The sequence below is a fragment of the Amblyraja radiata genome, chromosome 33 (assembly GCF_010909765.2).
Source record: "Amblyraja radiata isolate CabotCenter1 chromosome 33, sAmbRad1.1.pri, whole genome shotgun sequence".
Taxonomy (NCBI): Eukaryota; Metazoa; Chordata; class Chondrichthyes; order Rajiformes; family Rajidae; genus Amblyraja; species Amblyraja radiata.
The window spans coordinates 29262117-29287419 of NC_045988.1; the positions used below are offsets into that span (position 1 = coordinate 29262117).

A 25303-nucleotide genomic window follows, 5' to 3' on the forward strand; every position below is an offset into this window, starting at 1 on the left:
TGGTAAAAATGAAGACCATACACGAAGATCAAGAATAATTGAATATCATTCCCAGCACGCATGTCTCCTCTCTTTCTCCCGCAAAATCCCTGCTCGCACGTTAGCTACAAATGTTATTCTCAGCTACACAATCTAATTGTGTGTCAGAGTGGGATTGGTTTTATCTCTTACTACATCTGTTTTCCTCTCCCTCTTCCCCTTTTTACTCCCCGCTCATCTGTTGATTTAGCTATAGAAATAGATAGCTTTCCATCGATATTTGGACAGGTACATGGGTAAAAATGGTTTGAAGGGATATAGGCCAAATGAAGGCAAATGGAAATAGCCCAGAATGCTAATTTGGGCCGCATGGACAATGTGGGCCTGAGGTGCTGTTTCTATGCTGTATAACTTGATGACTCTGTGACTCTTTGACATTAATCACATCTTTACAGTGTATCTTTGCTTCCCTCGTTCTGAATCTACACACAATTCCAATCCTCTATCTAGCTAGGTTAGCTCGGTCTACGTTTAGATTTACCCTTCACTGGTAAGTTCTTTGATATTGATGTTGGTTCTTCCACTCCAGCTTTCACAGGTACCATAACCTTTTAAACGATGCCCCAACATTCTTCTCTCCAGCTATCCGTCCGTCTGCACTAAACTCCTATTTCTGTGCTTAATAACGTATGGCACAGACATCAATCCAGACTGTTCTACCTTTGAGGCTCTGCTTAATGTAAATGAAAGCTCCCCAAGGTCTGCCTTCAATGCCACATTCCTTTTCCTCCTCTATGACTGATACTAACCATGACCTGCGGATAATGGTTCAGAGACATTCAGTGAAAACCTTGACTCTGAAATGAGTGTGATTAACAATGTATAGAATCGTGCCTTGTGCTGCAGGAATGCTGGTCTGCATTCTGCCTATTACGAATATCTCTTTATTGCCTTCCTGATTATTACCTAATGTTGCTATTGCTAATGTTATCTCACTTTTTAAGAAAGGTGGGAGAGAGTAAACAGGGAATTATAAACCAGTTAAGGGGCTGTCCCACTGCTGCGACGTAGTCTGCGTGTTTAGAAGAGTTTGCCCTCGACTCAAACTTGCAGCATGGTCCTTGCAACTTGCAACTTGCACATGGTCCTAGGACGTCCTATGAGGTCACTGGAACTCTCCTTGCTCGACGGAAGTTCCCGCATACTCAATGCCTCAGTTTGGTCGAGGAAAATGTTTCAGCGTGGTTGGCATGGTTCTTTTGAACTCGTAGTTCAGTGGAGTGGGGTCGCTGTATAGTTGCAGGCAGTTGAGGGCAGCCGTAGGCAATCTCCTTCGCTGACCGGGCATTTTAATTGGCTCTTGGAGTTTTCAGGACCAAGGAAAACCGACCGGTAATGTTAAATGCCCGCTAAACTTTATTATAAGTTGGCTGGCTTCTTAAAAGTGTCGCCACTCCTTCACTCCTTCCCCCCCCACCACCTCCCCCCCCCTTCTCCCCCCTTCTCTCTCGCCCCCCCCCACCCCACCCTCCGCGCTCTCTAAAGGACTTACTGTACACTGTGCAGCCATCTTTTACCTTCCTGTTCATCGCGGGTGTGAATTTCAGACAGCGCTCCCCCACTTTCCCTGACCCCCGCCTTTACGAAGTGTGTGTGTGTGTGTGTGTGTGTGTCATCGGTGGGGAAGAAGCTGGAGTCAATTATAAAGGATGAAGTAGCCGCACATTTGGATAGCAGTAACAGGATCGGTCCGAGTCAGCATGGATTTACGAAGGGGAAATCATGCTTGACCAATCTTCTGGAATTTTTTGAGGATGTAACTAGGAAAATGGACAAGGAAGAGCCAGTGGATGTAGTGTACCTGGACTTTCAGAAATAATTTGATACGGTCCCACATAGGAGATTAGTGGGCAAAATTAGGGCACATGATATTGGGGGTAGTGGTGACATGGATAGAAAATTGGTTGGCAGACAAGAAACAAAGTGTAGGGATTAATAGGTCCCTTTCAGAATGGCAGGCAGTGACTAGTGGAGTACCGCAAGGCTCGGTGCTGGGAACACAGCTATTTACAACATACATCAATGATTTAGATGAAGGGATTCAAAGTAACATTAGCAAATTTGCAGATGACACAAGCCTGCGTGGCAGTGTGAACTGTGAGGAGGATGCTATGAGAATGCAGGGTGACTTGGGACAGGTTGGTTGAGTGAGCAAATGCATGGCAGATGAGGTTTAATGTGGATAAATGTGGGGTTATCCACTTTGGTAGCAAAAACAGGAAGGCAGATTATTATCTAAATGATGTCAAGTTGGGAAAAGGGAAAGTACAATGGGATCTGGGGGTCCTTGTTCATCAGTCAATGAAAGTAAGCATGCAAGTACAGTAGGCAGTGAAGAAAGCGAATGGCATGTTGGCTTTCATAACAAGAGGAGTTGAGTATAGGAGCAAAGAGGTCCTTCTGCAGTTGTACAGGGCCCTAGTGAGATCACACCTGGAGTATTGTGTGCAGTTTTGGTCCCCTAATTTGAGGAAGGACATTCTTGCTATTGAGGGAGTGCAGCGTAGGTTTACAACATGTTCCCGATGTTGGGGGAGTCCAGAACCAGGGGCCACAGTTTAAGAATAAGGGGTAAGCCATTTAGAACGATGAGGAAACACTTTTTCTCACAGAGAGTTGTGAGTCTGTGGAATTCTCTGCCTCAGAGGGCGGAGGAGGCCGGCTCTCTGGATACTTTCAAGAGAGAGCTAGATAGGGCTCTTAAAGATAACGGAGTCAAGGGATATGGGGAGAAGGCAGCAACGGAGTACTGATTGGGGATGATCAACCATGATGACATTGAATGGCGGTGCTGGCTCGAAGGGCCGAATGGCCTACTCCTGCACCTATTGTCTATCTTATCCCGTCACCCACCTCTTGAGTTGCTCTGAAATGAGCTCTGGCTACATGTAAATATTGCTCCTACTGGTATACCAGAAGAGAGAAAGGTAAACTGGGGGGGGGGGGGGGTCTTGCTTTTCCTATACTTTCTTCCTGTCTGCAAGATGAGCACCTCTCTGCCTGCATCCTCAACTACAGCGTGACCTCTTAAAATCTACTAACCATACAGCTCTCAGCTTCCCATATGTACAGGTTTGACACCATCTGCTGCTCAACCTCCACCTCCTCCAGACTGCATTGTAACAAGCTGCATTAACACCAGACCTTTATCTCGATGCATCAGTAACCAATGTCAAAATTGTTAAGGGAAACATAAAAAGTTGAATAGTGACTCCATAGCAGATGGATTTAAAATAGAGTATGAATGCCTACTATGTTGAAACATTTTGCTTTAGCTATCTATAATAGTCAAATCAGGTTAATTGTCATAGTTTCATGTACGTTGTGGTACATACAGTGAAAATCATGCTTGCAATAGTATCACAGGCACATAGAATCAGACAACACATAAAAACATAAATTATACATACGTAAATTGCACAACATTTAAAAAAAAAGTATGTGCAAAAATGGTTGACGTTTAAAAGCACTCCTATTTTGCCTTGTCTACCATATTCTATCCATTTATTCTTAGTCTACACTTTTCCTTAAATATATCTATTCCATTCATTGTCACTTCTGCATGTGGAAAAAAAATTAAGAATTTAGAACCGAATACTGACTTTTACTGATGCTGCCTGACCGACTGGTTACTCCAGCACTTTGTGTCTATCTTTGGGTATGAACCTGCATCTGCAGTTCCTTTCTATACACTTTTTTGCAGGGTCTATTCAGGCCTCTTGGAAGAACAACAAAGCACTTTGGAAATAACAAAGAGTGCTGTCTCTGCCTGCAATTCAGATACATAACTGTGCCCACCCTGTCTGATTCTCTGAGCTAAAGTTTTCCTTTTGTTGTGTGGAGTTTGGGGGACTGTCCTAAATTACTTAAGAGCGGCAAACTTGGACACTTGACAGCCCAGAAGCAGCAACCTGAGACTCAGAAAGTGACTGTGACCCTGAACACTACAAACCCAGCAATCAAGGTGCACACGGTTGTGTTTGAGATTGGAGATGGTCACTATCTTCTTGAGAACAAAGAATGTAGGTAGGGGGTTAGGGTTAACAGATATTCCTCCAACATTTTCGCAACACAACAGTTAATCCTCCGACATTTTCGCCACCTGTAACGGGATCCCACCACTGGCCACATTTTCCCATCTCCTTCCCTTTCGGCTGAGACCGCTCCCTCCGTAACTCCCTGGTCAATTTGTCCCTTCCCACCCAAACCACCCCCTCCCCTGGTACTTTCCCTTGCAACAGCAAGAAATTCTACACTTCTCGCTTTACCTCCCCCCTTGACTCCATCCAAGGACCAAAGCCGTCTCTCCAGATGAGGCAGAGGTTCACCTGCACCTCCTCCAACCTCATCTATTGCATCTGATGCTCCAGGTGTCAGCTGCTCTACATCGGTGAGATCAAGCATAGGCTTGGCGATTGCTTCGCCCAACACCTCCGCTCGGTTCGCAATAACCAACCTGATCTCCCGGTGGCTCAGCACTTCAACTCCCCCTCCCATTCCGAATCCGACCTTTCTGTCCTGGGCCTCCTCTATGGCCAGAGTGAGTCCCACTGCAAATTGGAGGAGCAGCACCTCAGATTTTGCTTGGGCAGTTTACACCTCAGCTGTATGAACATTGACTTCTCCAATTTCAGGTAGTCCCTGTTTTCTCCCTCCTTCCCCTCCCCTTCCTAGCACTCCCACAGCCCACTGTCTCCGCCTCTTCCTTTCGTCTTCCTGCCCCCCCCCCCCCCCCCCCCCCCCACCTCCACATCAGTCTGAAGAAGTGTCTCGACCCGAAACGTCACCTATTCCTTCGCTCCATAGATGCTGCCTCACCCGCTGAGTTTCTCCAGCATTTTTGTCCACCTAAAAATGCAGGTAGTGTCACTCCAGTAAATAGTATAGCTTCTGAGGGAATAGAATAATAAAAGCAGACTGTTGTGTGACTAAGCAATGGCTGTTGTTTCTCAGACCGGTGAGTTTGATAACCTCACTCTCTGATGCATTTATCTGATGCATTATTGTTGGCGTCATTTGGTGCTGAGTGGGTAAGGAGTTATTTACCAGAAGAATCGCTCGGGCAAAATAAAATCCCGTTTGAAAATGAGAAGTTCTATGATGTGCATCGAGGTACGAAAAAGTTGCAAAATGTTTCCACAACGGACCAAGTCAATTTATCAACAGAAGAATGCCCACTTGTTTGAAGTCATATGAATGCAACAGTGGCGGAGGGTTTGAAATAGGCATACAGGTATGTAACGGGGTGGGGGAATATAGATCACATGCTGGCAGAGGAGATTACTTTAACCTGGCATCATGTTCGGCATGGACATTGGGAGCTAAAGGGCCTGTTCCTGTGCTGTATCTTTAATGTTCCGTAAATGTTGCCTCAACTATCTCCTCTGACAGCTCGTTCCATGTGCCAATCTTTACGAGCTTAATGGCATCTCTCCTGTACTTGGGATATTGTGTTCAGTTGTGGTCACTTTTTTCAGCAGTATGACCAAAACTGAACACAATACTCCAAGTACTCAAATTTAGTGTCATCTGCAGGTTTACAAATCATGTCTTGTACTTGACAAATAGTAATGGGCCCAGCACTAGTCATTCCACAAGTCACGGGCCTCATCCAATAAAACAACCTTCCACCACCATTCTCTGTATCCTATCATGAAGCTAATTCTGTCTGAAGAAGGGTCCCAACCCATTCCCACCACAGATGCTGCCTGACCTTCTGAGCTTCTTCAGCATTTTGTTTTTCACTGTATCCAGTTAGCTATCTCTCCCTGGATCCCGTGCAGTCTAACCTATTAGAACAGCCTGCTATGTGGAACCTTATCAATGGTCTTGCTGGTCCATATCGACTACTTCTACTGCCCTGCCTTTGTCAACCTTCTTGTTTACTTCTTCATTCAACTACGTGAGACATAATCGCCCTCATACAAAACCAACCCTGTCTATCCAAATGCATGGACATCTTATCCCTCAGAATCATCTACAGCAGTTCTACAGCAGTATCCATAGTTCCCATGTTTTCTATGCCTCCCTTAAATAGAGGCACAACATTAGTCACTCTCTAGTCTGCCAGTACCTTGCCATATATCTCAACCATGACTCCAGCAATTTGTTCGACAGAGTCATTGGAAGTATCTGATCAGGCCCGGAAATCTTTGGGATTTGGGAGGAAGCAGAGAAGTTGTAAGAAGCCAATGCAGTCATACATAGTTTGTAAACTTCACTCACACAATATCATTGCCAATGAGATCATCTGTTTAAGTGGCATGGTTAATTAGGGGCAACATTGACTGTGTCTTTTTACAAATCTGCAATAACAAAAATGTTGGAAACACACATCAGGCAGCTTTGGTGCAGAAGGAATTTGTTAATGTTTAAAGTCATCAACCTTTCATCAGGATCTCATCAGTTCTGAGGAACGATCATCACACATCTACAGACTGCCTATTTGCTGCAGTTCAATCTATCATCAGCCCCGGAGAGGAAATTGTATTTTTAAACCAAAGCTACAGTGAGCATGTAAGCAAAGCCTGAAACAAATGCAAGATAGGAACGTTGGAGTGGGATGTGCCTGCCAGTCACAGTTGCTAATGAACCACAGGGAAAATAAGGCACAGCATAGAAATGTATATAAGCAAACTGCCACATTTTCCCCACTGAATAATCCAAATTGTTTATGGCAATCAGATTTGTTCACCAACTCAATCTAATGATGGGCATTTAGAAAGATGATCCAGCTGTGTGGAAAATATGGGTCTCAGCAGTTGTATGGACAGGGAGGTTAGGCAGGAAATGTGTCCAGTCAGTTTGTGTAACTTTAATTAATCTTTATTCCTTTCATATTACTGTCAAGTTTCGAGTTTCAAGTATTCCATTTTCCTTTCATTGTTTTGAGTCTGTGCTGCAGGCGTCAAGATTGCAGGCCATGTTGTTTCAGTTTTTCTGGATTAGTGGCTGACTTGGACCAAGATGTTGCCATATTCAAACTTACCCCTTAATTCACAAAGGCACGGGGCTTGGAATTGGCTGCAGAGTGAATGCAAGCCAGAGCCAGCATCAGTTCCATTTCCTGGAATATGTAGACTCTTTGTGGAGCCAAGTGCTACAAAGGGAATTTTTGCCACGTCCTCTTTCTTTGCTGAGGTTTGATTGCAAAGTCTGTGATTGCTGTCTGGTGTCTTGGTCAAGCGACCACCGTTCACCTGGGACCTTTCTGCATAGACTGTTCAACTGTGGTAGCACATCACACCTAACACCTGAGAGTAAATCTATGTGCAGTAATTGGCAGGCTCCAATTGGTGATTGGGAACCAGATTTTAAACTTTGAGAGTAATTGTTGGACGGTTATTTTTTGGTAAATAAAAACAGGAAAATTATGGAAATGTTCAATTGGTCAGAAAGCATGTGTGGAGATGGGAACAGAATTAATATTGGTGACTTCATCACATTCACCAACCTGAAACAATAATTGATTCTCTTTCCACAGGCACTGCTTGACCTGAATGTTTTCACTATTTTCTATTCATATTTCAGACTTCTAGCATTTGTAGTTCTTTGCATTTAGTTGGAGACAACCTGTTTTTTAGTCATGTTTTGAACTTAAGGGAGACTCAGTGGCGCAGCGGTAGAGTTTTCTGCTGTACATTGCCAGACCTGGGTGGGATCCATTCTTTGTGTGCTGTCTGTATGGAGTTTGTACGTTCTCCCTGTGACCCATGAGTTTTCTCCGGGTGCTCTGGTTTTCTTCCACAATTCAAAGACGTACAGGTTTGTAGGTTAATTGGCTTCTGTCAATTATAAATTGTCTCTAGTTTGTAGGATAGTGCTAGTATACGGGGTGATCACAAGTTGCCGTGGACTCAGTGTGCCAAAGGGCATTTTTCCACGCTGTATCTAAAGACTAAAAGTTTAAAGTATATTGGTAAGGCTTATTAAAACATTAGTGCCGACATCCCACCCACTCTCTGCCAAACCTGCCTTTAATTGTATTGGCACTGGCCCCAATATCTGCTCCTACAACTCTTCCATCCTGATCAATGATTTTCCCCTGTGTCCTCTGATGAGTGAGAATTTTGCAACTCAGTACTGCAACTCTGATCTTATTATCTCTGAGTCATCTGTCAGCTCCCTTCGAGTCATGGAGAGATGTAGCACGGAAACAGGCCCATGGCCCACCATCAACCACCCATTTGCAAAATCCCATTCTCCCCCACACTCCCATCCACTACCTCTCACTCTTACACCAGGGGCAATTTACAGTGGCCAATTTAGTTCACACACAGCATGGATGTGGGTTGTGGGAAGAGACTGGAGGGTCATTAAAGATGGGATTGGGGCGTGGCAACTCTGTGTGGGAGTTTTCCAGTACTGTCATCCGATATACTGTTTGAAATATTCTTTCTTGAGTTTGACATGATTGTACTCATGCATAGTATTATCTGATTTGAATGGATGGCATGCAAAACAAAGCTTTTCACTGCGCCTCAGTACATGTCACAATAACAAACCTAAACGACCTGGGGGAAATATCTCTGGCCCTGCCCTGGCTCTCTTTAAGTTACAAAGTTAAAATGGTCATGTGGGGATTTAAATATGCAGGTAGACTGGGAAAAAGTAGGTTGGGACTGGATCCCAAGAGAAGGAGGAATTTGTAGTGTTTACGAGATGGCTTCTAAATGGCTTGTCCTGAAGCCTACTAGGGAAAAGGCGATTCTGGATTTGGTGTTGTGTAATGAAACGGATTTGATTAGGGAGCTTAAAGTAAAGGAACCCCTAAGAGGTAGTGACCATCTATATACTTATAAAACTCTGATCTTGGATGTGAATGTATTTGTGTGTGGATTTGTGCGTTTATTTATTTGCAGTCGGCCCCGTCCGCGTCGCCCGCCCGCCGAGTTCAAGTCCACCCTCTCCCCCCTCCTCCCCCCTTCCTCTCCCCCTCCTCTCCCCTCTTCCCCCCCATCTCCCCTCTCCCCCCCACCTCTCCCCCATCTCTTTCCCTCCCCCCTCACCCCACTCCCCCCTCTCCACCTCCCTCCCCCCCATACCCTTTCCCCCTCCCCACCCTCCTCCCCTTCTCACTCCTCCCTCTCCTCCTTCCGCCCATTCCCCCCCTTTCCCTTTATCCTCCCCCCTCTACTCCGCCCTCTCCTCTGCCCTCTCTCCCCTCTTCTCTCCTCTCTGTCCATCCCCCCCCTCTCCCCCTCCCCCAGAGGAGGAATTTCTTTACTCAGAGGGTGGTGATTCTGTGGAATTCATTGCCACAGGCAGCTGGGGAGGCCGGCATTGGAATTAGTAAGGGTGTCAAAGGTTATAGACATAGAAATTAGGTGGAGGGATAAAATTGGGACGGAGTGATAGAGATTGTGGACAGAGGTAGGGAGGCTCACTACCTATACCTGTGAATGACCACCCTGGCCAGGCCAAGTTGTAAACAGGTTGGTCCTACAACTGACCCTCTCTGTTCCACAGGAGAGTGGGGCTGCAGTACAATTGGAACTTATTACTGCCGCTTCACACTGCAGAAGGACTGCAGCTTCCCACTTTCCATATAAACTTGGACGATGGACCCTCAAGGCCACAGAAATGGCAGGTGGCCAAGTAGTCGGTGAACTAAATAAAGAAATGTTTCACAAAACTGCTCTGGCTTCCACGTTCTAACCTCGGTCCCTGACATAGAAACATAGAAACATAGAAATTAGGTGCAGGAGTAGGCCATTCGGCCCTTCGAGCCTGCACCGCCATTTAATATGATCATGGCTGATCATCCAACTCAGTATCCCGTACCTGCCTTCTCTCCATACCCTCTGATCCCCTTAGCCACAAGGGCCACATCTAACTCCCTCTTAAATATAGCCAATGAACTGGCCTCGACTACCCTCTGTGGCAGAGAGTTCCAGAGATTCACCACTCTCTGTGTGAAAAAAGTTCTTCTCATCTCGGTTTTAAAGGATTTCCCCCTTATCCTTAAGCTGTGACCCCTTGTCCTGGACTCCCCCAACATCGGGAGCAATCTTCCTGCATCTAGCCTGTCCAACCCATTAAGAATTTTATAAGTTTCTATAAGATCCCCTCTCAATCTCCTAAATTCTAGAGAGTATAAACCAAGTCTATCCAGTCTTTCTTCATAAGACAGTCCTGACATCCCAGGAATCAGTCTGGTGAACCTTCTCTGCACTCCCTCTATGGCAATAATGTCCTTCCTCAGATTTGGAGACCAAAACTGTACGCAATACTCCAGGTGTGGTCTCACCAAGACCCTGTACAACTGCAGTAGAACCTCCCTGCTCCTATACTCAAATCCTTTTGCTATGAAAGCTAACATACCATTCGCTTTCTTCACTGCCTGCTGCACCTGCATGCCTACTTTCAATGACTGGTGTACCATGACACCCAGGTCTCGCTGCATCTCCCCTTTTCCTAATCGGCCACCATTTAGATAATAGTCTGCTTTCCTGTTTTTGCCACCAAAATGGATAAGCTCACATTTATCCACATTATACTGCATCTGCCAAACATTTGCCCACTCACCCAGCCTATCCAAGTCACCTTGCAGTCTCCTAGCATCCTCCTCACAGCTAACACTGCCCCCCAGCTTAGTGTCATCCGCAAACTTGGAGATATTGCCTTCAATTCCCTCATCCAGATCATTAATATATATCGTAAATAGCTGGGGTCCCAGCACTGAGCCTTGCGGTACCCCACTAGTCACTGCCTGCCATTGTGAAAAGGACCCGTTTACTCCTACTCTTTGCTTCCTGTTTGCCAGCCAGTTCTCTATCCACATCAATACTGAACCCCCAATGCCGTGTGCTTTAAGTTTGTATACTAATCTCTTATGTGGGACCTTGTCGAAAGCCTTCTGGAAGTCCAGATACAGCACATCCACTGGTTCTCCCCTATCCACGCTACTAGTTACATCCTCGAAAAATTCTATAAGATTCGTCAGACATGATTTACCTTTGGTAAATCCATGCTGACTTTGTCCAATGATTTCACCACTTTCCAAATGTGCTGCTATCCCATCTTTAATAACTGACTCTAGCAGTTTCCCCACTACCGATGTTAGACTAACTGGTCTGTAATTCCCCGTTTTCTCTCTCCCTCCCTTCTTAAAAAGTGGGGTTACGTTTGCTACCCGCCAATCCTCAGGAACTACTCCAGAATCTAAAGAGTTTTGAAAGATTATTACTAATGCATCCACTATTTCTGGAGCTACTTCCTTAAGTACTCTGGGATGCAGCCTATCTGGCCCTGGGGATTTATCGGCCTTTAATCCATTCAATTTACCCAACACCACTTCCCGGCTAACCTGGATTTCACTCAATTCCTCCAACTCCTTTGACCCGCGGTCCCCTGCTATTTCCGGCAGATTATTTATGTCTTCCTTAGTGAAGACGGAACCAAAGTAGTTATTCAATTGCTCCGCCATATCCTTGTTCCCATGATCAACTCACCTGTTTCTGACTGCAAGGGACCTACATTTGTTTTAACTAATCTCTTTCTTTTCACATATCTATAAAAACTTTTGCAGTCAGTTTTTATGTTCCCTGCCAGTTTTCTTTCATAATCTATTTTTCCTTTCCTAATTAAGCCCTTTGTCCTCCTTTGCTGGTCTCTGAATTTCTCCCAGTCCTCCGGTATGCTGCTTTTTCTGGCTAATTTGTACGCATCATCCTTCGCTTTGATACTATCCCTGATTTCCCTTGTTATCCATGGATGCACTACCTTCCCTGATTTATTCTTTTGCCAAACTGGGATGAACAATTTTTGTAGTTCATCCATGCAGTCTTTAAATGTCTTCCATTGCATATCCACCGTCAACCCTTTTAGAATTAATTGCCAGTCAATCTTGGCCAATTCACGTCTCATACCCTCAAAGTTACCTTTCTTTAAGTTCAGAACCATTGTTTCTGAATTAACAATGTCACTCTCCATCCTAATGAAGAACTCAACCATATTATGGTCACTCTTGCCCAAGGGGGCACGTACAACAAGACTGCTAACTAACCCTTCCTCATTACTCAATACCCAATCTAGAATAGCCTGCTCTCTCGTTGGTTCCTCTACATGTTGATTTAGATAACTATCCCGCATACATTCCAAGAAATCCTCTTCCTCAGCACCCCTGCCAATTTGATTCACCCAATCTATATGTAGATTGAAGTCACCCATTATAACGGTTTTGCCTTTGTCGCACGCATTTCTAATTTCCTGTTTGATACCATCTCCAACTTCACTACTACTGTTAGGTGGCCTGTACACAACACCCACCAGCGTTTTCTGCCCCTTAGTGTTTCGCAGCTCTACCCATACCGATTCCACATCCTCCAAACTAATGTCCTTCTTTTCCATTGCGTTAATCTCCTCTCTAATCAGCAACGCTACCCCACCTCCTTTTCCTTTCTCTCTATCCCTCCTGAATATTGAATATCCCTGGATGTTCAGCTCCCAGCCTTGGTCACCCTGGAGCCATGTCTCCGTGATCCCAACTATATCATAGTCATTAATAGCTATCTGCACATTCAACTCATCCACCTTATTACGAATGCTCCTTGCATTGAGACACAAAGCCTTCAGGCTTGTTTTTACAACGCTCTTACCCCTTATACAATTATGTTGAAAAGTGGCCCTTTTTGGTTTTTGCCCTGGTTTTGTCTGCCTGCCACTTTTACTTTTCACCTTGCTACCTATTGCTTCTACCCTCATTTTACACCCCTCTGTCTCTACGCTCACACATTTAAGAAACCCTTTCCCTTTAACTCCATCCTCCACTATCCCATTCGACACCCCACCCCCCTTATTCAGTTTAAAACCACCCGTGTAGCAGTGGCAAACCTGCCTGCCAGAATTCTGGTCCCACACCTGTTAAGATGCAATCCGTCCCTTTTGTACAGTTCCCCCTTACCCCAAAACAGATCCCAGTGATCTAAGAATCTAAATCCCTGCCCCGTGCACCAGTTCCTCAGCCACACGTTCAGGTCCCGTATCTCCCTGTTCCTGCTCTCGCCAGCACGAGGAACTGGAAGCAAACCGGAGATAACAACCCTGGAGGTCCTGCTTTTCAGCATTTTTCCGAGCTCTCTAAAGTCACGCTGCAGAATATTCATCCCCTTCTTTCTGACATTGTTTGTGCCGACATGCACTACCACTTCTGGATGTTCACCTTCGCCCTTGAGGATTTTCTGCACTCTGTCCGTGACATCCTGGATCCTGGCACCAGGAAGGCAGCACACCATCCTCGCATCCCGTCTGTTGCCGCAGAAACCCCTGTCCGTACCTCTCACAATGGAGTCTCCCACTACAATGGCGTTGCCTGCCTTAGGCCTTTTTGGTTTTGGCTCAACAGCCCTATTCACTTCTCTCCTCCCACTTGGGCTAGAGCCAATCAGTCGTATCTCTTGCTAACCTCCTGCTGCTGTTGCTCCCAAATCTACAGCAGTTCTGAGGCAAGGCATATAGAGCCATAGGCCTAGCCTTAAATATCAAGAAGACCCAGGTCCTACATCAACTTCCACCCAACCAGCCCACTATAAAAGTGGACGACACCACTCTTGAAAACGTTGACCACTTCCCCTATCGTGGCAGCATTCTATCCACAAAAGCTGACATCGACTCTGAGGTCAACCATCGCCTGAGTTGTGCCAGCAGAGCCTACGCCAGACTCAGGAAAAGAGTCTTGGAAGACCGAGACCTAAAGGCTGAAACAAAATTGTTGGTCGACAGAACCGTTCTCCTCCCCACCCTGTTGTATGGAGCCGAGTCATGGACCACGAGTCATGAGAGGGAAAAATACATCAGCATTGATTGAATGGCAGAGTAGACTGGATGGGCCAAATGGCCTAATTCTGCTCACATGACATATGAACATGAGGTTTTATGCCTCATATACGCTCTTAACTCTACCCCCCAATCTCTTCAACATTGCTCCTGCCTCTCCCTTGTAGCACACATCTTCCTCTGACATGTGCTCTCTCACTGTCTCTGCCTCCCTCTGTCTGTAACACCCAGATCCTGTTCTTCTTGTTTTTGTCTTCTCTCTCTCTGAATCTCGCTGCCTTTCTCTCCCTGACATCCCATTTCTCCTTATTCTCTTTATTTGTTCATGTCCACGTCTGATTCCCGCTCTCCCTTTGATCTCTATTTTTAATTTGTACTTACTTCAATCTCTGCTGATGCACCTTAGGTTTCTGCTACATCTGCCACCCCTGTCTTTGATCTGTGCTCCCGTTGTTTCCTCCTTATGATTTGCAATCATAATCCCTGCTTTACTGTGTCTGACAGTCTAGTCCCAGCTCGATTCTGGTTTCACTGTTCCTGTCACGTAGTTCCTTTTAGTTCTCTTCTCCACAGATGTGTCCGCCCTAATGAATTTGGAGAATGTATTGCATTCAGTGAATGCTGTTCCATTCCAGGGATGGAAAAATATCCAGTCTCTGTTTGCAGAACGTTTCTTTTCAGATTCCTGTATTAAAGGGAGGAGGTGGCTCTTCTTATCTCTATCTGTTCATAGAGCTATCAATGCATTAGCAAGCCATTTCACTTTTTACCTGTATGGGCTGCAAGACGTATTTAACTATTTCATTCTGTTAACATTTGGAAACATTTTGCACTTTGTGTCTATGTCAGGGGTGTCTGCTTTAACCATCTGCCTTTTATTTTTACAGACTGTTACCCAGATGCTGATGGCGTATCTTGCCAGGCTCTCTGTCATAGCTGATAATAAGATCAACTGTGGGCCTGCTCTCACATGGATGGAGGTACGGACTCTCATTTTGCACCCTGCTTGGGTACTATTACAGAGTTGTCTTTAGGTAGTGGGTAGAAATGCTTAGTTACTCAACAGGTCACTAGCATCTGCAGCAAGCGAAACAGGGTTTCAGGTGAAATGGTCAGTGAACAGATACTACTCTGAGTTCGACCCGGGTTCGATCCTGACTACAGGTGCTTGTCTGTACAGAGTTTGCACGTTCTCCCCATGACCTGCGTGGGTTTTTCTCCGGGATCTCTGGTTTTCTCCCACACTCCAAAAACGTAAAGGTTTGTAGGTTAATTGACTTGGTATAATTGTAAATTCTCCCTAGTGTGCATAGGAGAGTGTTAATGTGCGGGGATCGCTGGTCAAAGCTGGAACTCGGGCTCTGCTTCACCCTGTCAGGCCCTGACAGTGATCAGCAATGGCTTCTCTCCCTGTATCCACATGACTATTGTTCGTATCACTTTTCTTTCTGTTTCTCATCCAGGTTCTGACCTTCAGATACGTAATGTATACACTTAGGGATAGTTATTGAGTCTTAACGCATCCAGCCCTTCTTGTCTACCTCCAGAGTTAACCCATCCACTGTGTCTCAGTTGTCAGTAGACATTTTATCTGTCTGAATACTGGGATGGCTGACGGCAATGTTTGTCTCCTTCACGGGCAAGATCCCCGGCCACTGATTGAACCATAGCCAGACCGTTCAGAATATCTCATCTACCCCAAATTGAATCACATACCATACTTTTAATTAATATTTGTTTGTGTGTGTGTGAGTATGGAATGGCCATTAAAATCAGAAAACTGCAGTGCCAGAAATCTGAAATGATAATATAAAAATGCCAGAAATGCTCATCAGAGTAAATAGCAGCTGCGGAGAGAGAAGCAGAGTTAAGTTTACTTCAGAACTGGAAACTGATGGGAGGGGATGAGATGATGCAATTTGTTCCAATGTCTTTATGAAATTTTGATAATCTCATGGGGTCCTTCAGAAAAATGTAGGTGAATCACTTACAGGTGAAACAAGATTAACAATTAGACTGACGAGCATAAAGCAATGCTTTCATTTCCTTTTTATTAATGCTTTTTTTTGTCCCAATGTTCCCTTTCGTTGACCGTTCATTCATGGTGTAGATTCCCAACTACCATTGAGAAGGTGGTAATGAGCTACTGCCTTCTTGAACTGCCGCAGTCATTGACGTGTAGGTTTACCACGATACTGTTACAATTCCACGATTTTGACCCAGCGTCAGTGTAAGAAGGGAGATATATTCCCAAGTCGGGGTGGTGTATGGCTTAGAGGACGAGTTCCAGGTGGTGGTGTCCCCAAGGGTTTACTGCCCTTGTAGGGCTAAAGGTATCAAGGGATATGGGGAAAAAGCGGGAACGGGGTACTGATTTTGGATGATCATCCGTGATTATATTGAATGGCGGTCCTTGCTTGAAGGGCTGAATGGCCTACTCCTGCACCTATTTTCTATGTTTCTATGCCATAGATGGTAGAGGTTGTGGGTTTGGAAAGTGTTGTTGAAGGAGTATTGGTGAGTTGCTGCAGTACATCCTATAGATGATGCAAACTGCTGCCACCAAACATTAGTGGTGGAGTGAGTGGGTGATTGTGCATAAAGTGGCTGCTGTCTCATACTCTGTCAAACTTGGGTGTTGTTGAAGTTGCGCTGATCCAGGCAAATGCAATGTATTCCATCACACTCCTGCCTTGTGCCTTCTAGATAGGCTTTGGGAACTGCAGGGTTCCTATTCTCTGACCGGCTCTTGTATGTACATGGCTACTCCAGTTCCGTTTCTGGTCACTGGTAATCCCCACAAAATATTACTCGAGGGAGATTCAGTGAAGGTAATGCCGTTGAATGTCAGGGGGTGATGGCTGGATTTTCTCATGTTGGATATCGTCATTACCTGACACCTGTGTGGCATGAATGTTACTTGCCGCCAATGGTCCCAGGCCTAGATATTGTCCAGATCTTGCTGCATTTGGATGTGGACTGCTTCAGTAACTAATCATAATCATGGTGCAAAACATCAAAGAACATGCCCACTTCTGACCATATGATTGAGTGAAGAGCATAGATGAAGCAACTTGAAGATGGTTGGGCCTAGGACACTTCCCTGAAGAACTGCAGGGAAACCATTGCCACAGGCACCTTCATCTTCTTTTGTGCTGGAGATGATTCCAATTCACACTGACTCCACTTCAGCCAGAACTCCAGGATGCCACACTCCATCAAATGCTGCCTTGATGTTGAGAGCGTGTGCGGACGTGGCGCCGACGGACGAGAAGCCGAAGCCGAAGCAAAGAAGTGGAAGCCAAATAACCGAATGGAAACAAAGCCGAAAATGCCAACTAACCGAAAGGGTGGGACGCCTAAATGCAAACTAACCGTAAGGGCGGGACGCCTAAAAGCCAACTCACCGAAAGGCTGCGTCGCCTAAAAGCAAACTCACCGAATGCCCGCTCTGTCGAAATGCCACCTACCCGAAAGGCGGGACAGCCCCCACTCTCCCAGGGCCACCCTCCGTGGGCTGTGGGTCGGGTGGAGCGGAGGCGTGGGACAATGTTCATCCCTCCACAGTGATGTGATGGACGCGGGGGTCTGGACCAATCGCGGACAAGTCCCGCCCCCCGGCAACGTCATGTCTGTTATTTGACTTTTCTGTTGAGCGACATTCGGTCCATTAGCTTGTAGGCGACGCAGGTAGGTGGCGTTTCGGCAGAGTGGCCATTCGATGAGTTTGCTTTTAGGCGACGCAGCCTTATGGTTAGTTGGCTTTTCGGTTTCGTTTCCATCAGTTATTTGGCGTTTTGGCTTCCACTTCTTTGCTTCGGCTTCTGGTCCATCGGCACCACATCCGGGTACCGTTGAGAGCAGTTAATTCACTTCTGGACTTCAGCTCCTCTGACCATGTCTGGGGCAAGGCTGTAATAAGGTCAGGAGTTGAGTGACTTTAATGCAATCCAAACTGGGCCGTGAGCTGGCTGTTGCAAAGCAAATGCAGCTTGTTAAAGCTATCGATGTTCACTTCTGTCGCTGTGATGATGATCTAGAATAGACTAATGGAGAGGTAATTGGCCCGGTTGGATGTGTCCTGCTTCTTGTGGTCAGGACATACCTGAGCAATTTTGGATAGCGTCAATCCCCTGGTTTGATGGTGATGACAGAGCGGGGGTATATGCTGGGCCATGAAGTGGCAGATTGTGATACAATACGGTTTTATTCGTCACATTGCACATAAAGTGTAAGTGAAATGAATTTGCCAGCAGTGGTACAATGAGAAAGAACACACCAATACACAATAAAAATGTAACACAAACATCCACCACAGCATTCATCACTGTGGTGGAAGACACAACATTTGGCCAGTCCTCCTCCATTTTCCCCCATTTGACTCCCATTTGGTTCCTGCCGACGGCCCATAGCACCTTATGGACGTGCAATGCTCAACTGCTGGATCTGTTTGCATCCTGTCCCATTTACGGTGTCCCATTCCCATTTACCCTTCAAATTGATGGCGGCAGGCGGAGGGAAAGAATGATGAAAGTGAGCTTTACCTCCAGCTCTGGCTCGACTGTGGGAGGCACCCTGCAGCACAGAGGCTGACCTATGGCCGTTGGAGGTGAAGGACTAATGTCCGGGCATTGAAGTGTTTGTGTTGGCGGAGTGGGCCATTGGAGGCCCTGAAGCAGCCTGGGACTCAGATTAGGCACTGCTCCAAGTGGAACCGGCATGGAACAGTGGAGCAGCACTAGTGGACATCGACACAGCGTCTGGCTAGGACGACCCCTGCAACTCTGACCCAGTGCCGCCATCAGGACAGCAGTCCTTTGAGACTGCAAGTTTAAGTCTCCACCATTTAAAAAAAAATTCAAGACTTGAAGGATACTGCATGGAGCCTAAAGCATGGCAACCCTTGTGTACTGACTCAGGACCCTTGTGTGGTCATACTTGGTATGATTGTGCCTAATGTATAGTAGGATTGTCACTGAACTGTGCGCAAAAAAAGAATTTCAATGTACACGTTACTAAAAAGTACCATTGAACCGTTGAAGTAATATTCCACGTGTTGCATTCATCAGCTGTGGGGACAGTAGATGGTAATTAGCGGAAGGTTTACCTGCCCAAGTTTAACCTGATGACAAGAGATTTTATGGGTTCCTGAGTTAATATTCAGGATTCCACGAGCAGTTCCCTCTTGACTGTGTCGGTGGGACAGAACATGGCCAGGAGTGGAGATGGGGGTGTCTGGGATGCTGACTGGAAGTTACGTGCATATTCCTCTCCCAATTGTGGCACAAAATGAAGACTGCAGGGTCAAAAGGGCAACTTTTTGCCGTTGTCCCTTTTAATGTCTCAGTCAATTCCAGGTGATCCATTTGTTTTTGTTTTTCGTGGCTTTTGAGTGGTTTATTGCAACTGAATGGTTTGCTACGCTGTTTCAGAGAGAAACAGACAGAAACCTGTTTCAGAGAGAAACCTATTTCTATGTTTCTATAAAAAACGTTTTCACCCAGAGAGTTGTGAATTTGCGGAGAGAGTTAAATAGAGCTCTAGGGGCTAGTGGTATCAAGGGATACGGGAAGAAGGCAGGCACGAGTTATTGATTGTGATCAGTCATGATCATAATGAATGGCAGTGCTGGCTCGAAGGGCCGAATGGCCTCCTCCTGCATCTATTTTCTATGTTTCCATAGAAGAGTCGACCTCATATCTAAGCCAGACCAAGTCTGGCTGGCTGATATCCTCCCCAACACGACATTGGTGAGCCAATTATAACTGACAATGTTCTCATCTATGACTCTTTGGGGCTTTATCAGGGTAGGAAATGTCTGATTATTTTGCTGTAAATTCCTATTGCAGCCCACCAGCTCTGAATTTATTGAGCATTCCCACTGTTATCCCGTCTGCGATTAGTTATCTCAGCATAAACAGATCGGCCTCTTCTGACCTGGTCTTCACTTCCTGCAGGAATCCTTTCATGAAGAATGGATGGGTTCCTGTTGGAGAAACAGTCTAGACACTTCTTGGGCGTAATTGGTTTCATGTGTCTAGAATGCATATTATTTAACGTGTAGTTTACAGTTGTTTGTTGTTACCCCCCCCCCCCCCCCCCCCCCTCTCTTGATGAATGCTACATGATTGCTGGATCTTCTCACAGATAGATAACAAAGGGAACCATCTACTGGTACACGAAGAGTCCTCCATCAATGTTCCTGCCATTGCTGCTGCTCATGTGATTAAGCGATACATCGCACAGGCTGGAGATGAGCTGTCTTTTGAGGTAGGCTGCCATAACCAACAGTTGCAACAAATGTGAAGCAGATGAAAATTGTTCTTGTTTTTAAACTTTCTAATCTATTTCCCTTTCTGAAAAATTTGAAGTTGTGTAATCGCTAACTTGTTTAGTTAATGTCATTGAAATGGCATTCTTTGATTTAAGAATATTTGACAGGAATTACACAAGTACTCAATGTATTCCCTCAACTTTAGAAGGTTATGGGTTGATTTAACATTTTCAAGGCACTCAGAATAATTGATAGGGAAGTTAGGAAGAAATTCCTTCTGTTGGTTGGGAATCCCGGCTTAGTCCAAAAATTAGAGCCATATCTTAAGGAGTCTCATAGAAACGTAGGGCTGTACCACACAGACTAGAGCTTCATTGCTCAACTTATCAATGCTGTCCTGATGCCCTTTGGTGCTTATCTCATTTGCCTGGGTTAGGCCCGTGTACCTTTCCTATTCAAGTGCCTTTCCAAATGACTTTTAAACGTTGTTACTGTTCCTCCTGAGGTAGCTCATTCCAGATAGCCACATCATTCAGTGTGAAAAACCTACCCATTAGATAAACCTACCCCTCACCTTAAATCTTTGCCCTCTAGTTTTAGATTCCCCTGCCCTGGGGAAAAAACCGACCTACCTAATCTATGTCCCTTCTATGATCGATCACCCTCAGCCTCCAATGTTTCAGTATGGAAAACCCGGCCTATCCAATCTCCATTGTAACCACAGCCCTCCATGCCAAGCAACATCCTGGTGAATCTCTTCTACATGTTTTCTAATGTTACCATGTACTTTGTGTCGTGTGGAAACACAAACTTTGCGTAATACACCAAATGGGGTCTAGCCACGGGTTGTACAGCAGCAGCATGATGTCCCAGCCATTCAATGTCTCGACCTATGAAGACAAGTGCACCAGTCTCTCCACTCTGTTTTCACGTATGCCACCATTTTTAGGAAGCTATGAAGATCCCTCTGTGCACCAATGCTCTTAAGGTTCCTGTCATGTCCTCTGTGTGCCTTCCAAGAATTTGACTTTCCAAAGTGCAATATCTCACATTCAATTGTCACCATCCTCCCTCTCCCCCCCCACCCCCACCGCTACAACTTTCCAGATGATCCATGTCCTTCTATATCCTTAGACAACTTTTATTTTTGTGTTGTCAGCATACCTGTTAATCAGAGCAGCTACTTTCTCATCTAAGATTTAGATTTATGACAAACACCAAAGGTCCTGACAAGAGCCTTGGCTGAGATACATGAATCATTATTAGACACGGGTGAGGTGCCAAAAGACGAGAGACACTGTTGTGTCTATTTAAGAAGGGTTACGAGGAGAAGCCTGAGAACTATAGACCAGTGAGCCTAACATCTGTGGTAGGTAAATTACTGGAGAGTATTGAGAAGGACACCAAAGTGGGTGGTATCATAGATAGCAGCTGGGTGGTGTCATAGATAGTGTAGATGGTTAACAAAACTAACCGCAGGATCTTGATCAGTTGGGCTGTAATTGTTAATGTAGTTTAGTGCATATAAGTGTGAGATGTTGCATTAGGGAAGTCAAATGAAGGCAGGACTACAATGAGTGGCAGAGCCCTGGGGCGTGTTGTGGAGCAGAGAGATCTAGGTGTGCAGGTACATGATTCCTTGAAAGTGGCATCGTATGTAGATATGGTAGTCAAGAGGCTTTCGGTACATTGGCCTTTATCAGTCAGGGTATTGAATATGGAAGTTTGCATGTTATGTTCTAGACGTCTGTACAAGACATTGATGAGGCTGCATTTGGTGTATTGTGTTCAGTTTTGGTCACTGCTCTGTTAAACTGGATAAAGGGCTCAGAAGACTTATGAGGATATTACCAACATTTAGGGGCCTGAGCTATAGAGAGATTTCGGGCAGGCTAGGACTTTATTCCATGGGGTGTAGAAGGATGAAGGGTGATCTTATAATGTATATCAAGAGGGGAATATATATAGGGTGAATACACAGAGTAGGGGAATCAAAAAAAAGAGGACATAGGTTTAAGGTGGGAGGGACAAGATTTAATGGAAAGGGCAGCACGGTGGCGCAGCGGTAGAATTGCTGCCTTACAGCACCAGGGATCCGGGTTCGATCCTGATTACGGGTGCTTGTCTGTACGGAGTTTGTATTCTCCCTGTGACCTGCATGGGTTTTCTCCGATACACTACATCCACTGGCACCCCTTCATCCATTTTACTTGTCACATCCTCAAAAAATTCCAGAAGATTTGTCAAGCATGATTTACCTTTCATAAATCCATGTTGACTTGGACTAATCCTTTTACTGCTATCCAAATGCCCCATTATTACCTCTTTAATAATTGACTCCAGCATCTTTCCCACCACCAAAGTCAGACTAACTGGTCTGTAATTCCCCGTTTTCTCTCTCGCTCCTTTCTTGAAAAGTGGGATAACATTAGCTATCCTCCAATCCACAGGAACTGATCCTGAATCTATTGAACATTGGAAAATGATCACCAATGCGTCCACTATTTCTAGAGCCACCTCTCTGAGGACCCTGGGATGCAGACCATCAGGTCCAGGGGATTTATCATCCTTCAGTCCCATTAGCCGACCCAATACTATTTCTCGCCTAATGAACATTTCTTTCAGTTCCTCTACCCCCTTAGATCCTCTGTCCTCCAGTACATCTGGGAGATTGTTTATGTCTTCCTTAGTGAAGACAGATCCGAAGTACCTGTTCAACTCTTCTGCCATTTCCTTGTTACCCATAATAATTTCATCCGTGTCTGCCTTCAAGAGACCCACATTTGACTTTGCTATTCTTTTTCCCTTAACATATCTAAAGAAGCTTTTACTGTCCTTCTTTATATTCCTGGCTAGCTACCCCTCGTACTTCATCTTTTCAGCCCATATTGCCCGTTTTGTTTCCTTCTGTTGTCCTATGTAAGTTTCCCAATCCTCTGGCTTCTGGCTCCTCTTTGCTGTGTTATACATCTTTTCTTTTATGTTTTATTCTATCCCTAACTTCTCTTGTCAGCCACGGTTGCCTCCTACTCTCCTTAGAATCTTTCTTCCTATTTGGATCTTGCTATAACTGTATAGAACACGATTTCTGCAATGAGTTTGGAAGGATGTTGGGTGCTCAGACAGAAGATTTGGTGTTGGATCTCAAGCTTGCATTACGCTTTGCTGTAGCAGTGCAGGAGGCCATGGACAGAAACATCTGAGCGGGAGGGGATAGCAAATTAAGTGGCAGAATACTGGAAGTTCAGAGTCACACTTTGGACTGAACACAGACACTCTGCAATCACCCAATCGGCATTTAGTTTCTCCAGTTTAGGGGAGACAACATTGTGAACAAGAATGCAGTAGACTAGATTGGAACCAAAGTAATCACCATTTCACACGTTTGGCTCCTTGGCTGTGAGACGCAAATAGCTGAAAGTTCAGGTGTTGCACCTTCCATAGTTGGGAATTTCTCGAGGCCACACATGGACTGCTGACTGCAGATTGCGTCTTGTTTAAAGAAGGTTTTCTTGGAGTAAAATCAGAGGAAATTCAGTTGATTGGTTCCAGATATGAAGGGGTTATCTTGTGAGAAAAGAATAAGCAGGCTGGGCCAATATTCTCTGGAATTTAGAGAGTCTTATTAAAATATAATCGGAGTCAGATCTGGTTTGACCAGAGAGATAGTGAGAGGATTTCCCCTGAATATTGGGTATAGTTTCAGGAAAGTTCATTTTTAATACTGAAATTTGGATACATTTTCTCTTTGGTGGAGGTGAATCCTGTATTCCAGAGAGATGTGAATTCAGTGTACCCATGGTGCAAACAAAGCAAGGAAATTATGCAGCAAAGTGAGGTTGAGATCAAAGCTCGGATCAGTTGCATTCTTACTGAATGGCGGAGCACGCCTGGGGTCATGCAGGCCACTCTGCTGATATTTATAGAAGGTACACAAAATTGCTGGGGAAACTCAGCGGGTGCAGATATTTATGTTCTTTGCTCTCGCTACCTTTTCTTCGTGTTCTTGTGCAGGTGAGGGATGTGAGACTGAGTAATGGGGAAATGGGGTGGGATGCTAGTACTTGATGGACTGGTGATTGATGCCAAAGGTTTCTTTCACTCTTATATTCTTGGTAAGGAATGATGAGAATGGCTATTAACACACAGCATTATAAAAACAGCCTAGTTCAAGTAGTCACTGTATATCACCAGGGACCCGACTGACTCTTTCAAACTGACTTACAAATAAAACCGATCCAGATTTACTACTTATTAATGTTGTGTGCTCCTCAATTAGTTGTGATTCTTGTGCTTCTCCAGACAGTGCTTTGAAAGTTGCATCTTCATTGTTGCGCAGATATGTTTTGACCTTGTTTGTGATTTGACAGGATTCATCACGTATTAAATATCGATTTTAAGAAAGCCTTTTTAGGTGGAAGAATAATGTAATGTGCCAGGGAAGCTGTGGAATGATTTACTGAAGTCTTGCTTATTCCATGTTTTCTAGGTTGGAGATATTGTGTCTGTTATTGACATGCCCCCCAAGGAAGATACCACATGGTGGAGGGGAAAGCATGGGTTTCAGGTAAGAGCTTGGTGCAATGTGTGCTTGTGTGGATGTATTAGTGAATGGGTGGTGAACTGGCATGTTATAAGCTGTGGGCACATTGAAGTGCAGATGCTGGTTTACAAAAAGCACACAAAGTGCTGGAGTAACTCAGTGGCTCTGGAGAGCATGGGTAGGTGACATTTTGGGTCAGAACCCTTATTTACACTGATTGTACAGGGGAAGAAAACTGTAAAAGAGATGGGGAGGGGGGGGGGACAAAGCCTGGCATGTGATAGGTGAGGCAGACAAGCTAGAGATACAAAGGAAACAAACGGGTGCAAGGTTGGGAGAGAAGAGGAGAGAAATGTAAACATAAAAGAAGGGATATTGTTGGAAGGGAAAGTGGGGGCGGATAGTGGGAGAAATGGGTGTGTACCCGAAAATGGGTATGTAAATAATGGTGGAAAAGAGAGGGGGGGGGGGATTGCCTAAAATTGGATAAAATTGGCGAATTCAATGTTCACACCATTGGGTTGTAAACTACCCTAGCAGAATAATTTGTGGACTTACTTTTGACAATTTAGCAAGTTTGAATGAATGATTTGTTAAATGTATGCTAAATTGAATGTGATCATTGTAGTAAATGAATTAAACTCAGTCATCAAAGGTATTTCATTCCTTGT

General features: G+C 45.0%; 1 protein-coding gene across 6 annotated transcripts in view; it reads left to right on the forward strand.

Moving 5' to 3' along the window:
* Positions 1–25303, forward strand: part of arhgap32 (Rho GTPase activating protein 32) — a 539690-nt gene that overhangs the window by 356747 nt on the left and 157640 nt on the right. For all 6 annotated transcript variants that reach the window (XR_004416763.1, XM_033049880.1, XM_033049882.1 and 3 more), the window contains 3 exons: positions 14703–14795; positions 19963–20085; positions 24579–24656. Coding sequence is in view for 5 of the 6 variants with exons in the window: in XM_033049880.1 (XP_032905771.1) it covers positions 14703–14795; positions 19963–20085; positions 24579–24656 (294 nt within the window). In the remaining variant the exon portion in view is untranslated. The remainder of the gene's footprint in view (positions 1–14702; positions 14796–19962; positions 20086–24578; positions 24657–25303) is intronic.